Source organism: Coffea arabica, chromosome 4c (assembly GCF_036785885.1).
Source record: "Coffea arabica cultivar ET-39 chromosome 4c, Coffea Arabica ET-39 HiFi, whole genome shotgun sequence".
NCBI lineage: Eukaryota > Viridiplantae > Streptophyta > Magnoliopsida > Gentianales > Rubiaceae > Coffea > Coffea arabica.
In genome coordinates this window covers 2,940,633-2,943,612 of record NC_092316.1, presented here as the reverse complement: position 1 = coordinate 2,943,612, position 2,980 = coordinate 2,940,633, and the positions used below count along the sequence as shown (strand labels likewise).

Sequence of the window (2,980 nt, the reverse complement as noted above, 5' to 3'; positions counted from 1 at the left end):
GTTATGAATATTTATCAAACAGTATAAATAGATTCAGCATTAAGATTCAAACATTCATATATCTCTTTTCAGTACTTAAAATTCAGCAAATTAATTATTTCAATATTCAGAATTCAGAGTTCAGAATTCAGAATTCAGATTCAGTGTTATCAAACGGAGCCTTAATGGGAAAGTGAACTACAATTTGGGACAGATAAAAAAAGAAAATAAGACTATCAAAGTGAGACGGAGGGAGTATTAGTTAGAGAGTCACAAGCATGATGAGATGGTTAAAAGTTGGAGGGCCAAATGGGCTGTTTGCAGTCATTGAAAATCCACCTTGACGTGGCGACTAATACCCCAAAAAGGAAGATACCTTGATGTTAAGTTGATAACGTGGCCCACGATGATTAGTTGATACTTTGGCCGCCTCTGGATGGATTTATTTGTACGCCAAAAAAATCCACATGGGATTGAAATCCCTTGCAAGTAATTCTAACAGAAACATAAGGGTAGTTGAGTAATAATACAAATCATCTAGAAATATCAACGTTGGACATCGACACCGATCCCAAGTCGCGACTCGGAGTTTCTCCTCCTCCGCTGATCTTTGCAATTGCTCCCGATCATCAATTAACCGCGCCTCGAAGCTTAAAAATTCTGTCAAAAATCAGAATCGGTTGTTTCTTAGAAGCTAAACTAGGGTTTTAAAATGTCGGGGAAAGGAGCAAAGGGTTTGATAACGGGGAAATTGAACAAGGATAAGGACAAGAAGAAGCCTGTCTCTCGTTCCTCTCGCGCTGGTCTCCAGGTCCTCACCCCCTTCTTCGCTCTTGACTTTACCCCATATAAAAGTATTTGTTGACGTTTTTTAATCCAGATGAGTTTTTGTGTGCTAGGGTTTGAAAAGTCCGATCATTTGTTTTTTTTTCACCCTTTTAATTGGATATTGCAACTTTAAATTTGTGCTATGATCGGTTTTAGCTCGATAGTTTCCTACTTTATAATCAGAAAGTACATTCATACCTTCGTCTTTTCATTAACTAAGTAGAAAGTAGGAGGATTCGCTCTTTTAGGATTGTCAGTGTAATATTTGCTGCCTTTAGAGACCATTTGATGTGGCAAGTGTGTCGCGGTCAATGAGTTTAAGATTCGACAAGATGGTAGCAGTCAACATCTGTAATCGTTAATCTATGGTTAGTGGTTATAGCTATCTTGTTCTTCTAAAAATAAGTAAAAGGTTTAGAGGACGGACTATCATCACATTCTAGCTCTTGTTTGTGTACTTTCTCTGTAGTGTTAGTGTATCTTTTTTGCCTTTGGAAGATTAGATAATAAGGTGGCCCTGTCAAGGGTAATAATACCTATTAATTCGTGAGTAATAATTCTGGCTTTCACATTTTTCGGTAGGTTGTGCAATGTGATTATTTTGGTTTGATTTATCTAAGGAGCTTTGAGGTGGCTGGTTTGAAGTTCTTGATGCCTTACGGGATAAGTCATTCAATTTGGAATTGTCTATTGTGTTTTAGTTTTTTGGTTTAATGTGGAAGCACATTGGGAGAATTATGATAGCGAATGGATTAGGATCATGACAATTGAAACCATCATTCACGCTTTCTATCCAAACTTAGTGCATCAATGAGAGAAAGGCTCTCCAACTGTTGGTGTGTGCTAATTTTGAACCATTATCACTAGTTGGCGTTTTTCTACTGTTAACGGTCAAGAATGTAACAAGTTGGATAGCCATCATCCTTGTGGACATTATACTCAATTATGCAGAATCTGAATTTCAAAAAATTATTTTTGGAGGTATCTGTTAGATAAAGTCTTACTTTGGATGTTTCCACAATTACCATGCTCAGTTTGGTTTGTCCTTCTCAAGGGTTAAAATAAATAGGCATATCAGCACCCCCTTTTCTTTAAACACATTGGTCAAAATGTAGCATGAGAAAAGTCAAGTGTTTCGGAGTTTGAATGGACAGTTAAAGGTGAAGGATACAATAGACAAATTTTTCTTTTCCTGCCTAAGACAGCCTTTTGTGGCCTTGATGGCTTATGTTTTTGAATGTGTTAGCAATATGCTTAAGGTATGGCTTGAACAATTTTCCCTTTCAAGTAACTCTCAGTTTGTATACTATGTCATAGTAGAACATGCTTTACATTGGTCAGGCGATGATATTTATCTGTACATACTGGTATCATCTATACCAAGCCATGCTAGATCTAGTTGTAGACCTACCATGATAATGGACTTGCAAGTGCTTGGATTTCCGAAAGACTGCAAAAAAATTGTTACGACTGCAAGTGTTTTTTGGCTGTTTGTATTCGAGTCTATTATTGTATTTGAGTCTATTATTTTATGGTCATAAATAGTTCCAGAACGTCGGCATTTTTATTGTCTTTCTTCCTGTTTGGTCTCATGGAAGAATTGCAGTGTGCGAGTCCTCTTATTTCTATTATTTTGAATGCAATAACTGCAGTTTCCTGTTGGTCGAGTTCATCGTCAACTTAAGACTCGAGTTTCTGCTAATGGAAGGGTTGGAGCTACAGCAGCAGTTTATACTGCAGCAATATTGGAGTATTTGACTGCAGAAGTTTTGGAGTTGGCAGGGAATGCAAGCAAGGATCTCAAGGTGAAGCGTATTACGCCGAGGCATTTACAGCTTGCAATCCGTGGAGATGAAGAACTTGATACCCTTATCAAAGGAACAATTGCTGGTGGTGGAGTTATCCCCCACATCCACAAGTCCCTGATCAACAAGTCCTCCAAGGAATAGTTTTTCAGTTTGCTTTGCCATTTGACTTTTTAGTTTTAAAAACCATGCCTGTCATGAGAGGCTACAAACTTCTCCCCCTGCATGACACAATAGAAAGCTGAGACTTGCAATTTAATTTCTCTGTTTTTGGTTTTTGGTTGATGAATCTTGAAACTTTTAGATTTACTTTAGATGACAAATTGCTATACAGGAATTAGTCTTGCTATCAAAGAAGTTTACGCTAA

At 37.4% G+C, this 2,980-nt stretch overlaps 1 protein-coding gene across 1 annotated transcript; it reads left to right on the top strand.

Annotated features, from left to right (window-relative positions):
• Window positions 1-554: 554 nt before the first annotated feature.
• On the top strand, window positions 555-2,980 carry LOC113739624 (probable histone H2A variant 3). The gene is made up of 2 exons (XM_027266891.2): window positions 555-790; window positions 2,460-2,980. Exons 1-2 carry the CDS (start codon window positions 692-694, stop codon window positions 2,754-2,756), a joined length of 396 nt encoding a protein of 131 aa, XP_027122692.1. The 5' UTR covers window positions 555-691; the 3' UTR covers window positions 2,757-2,980.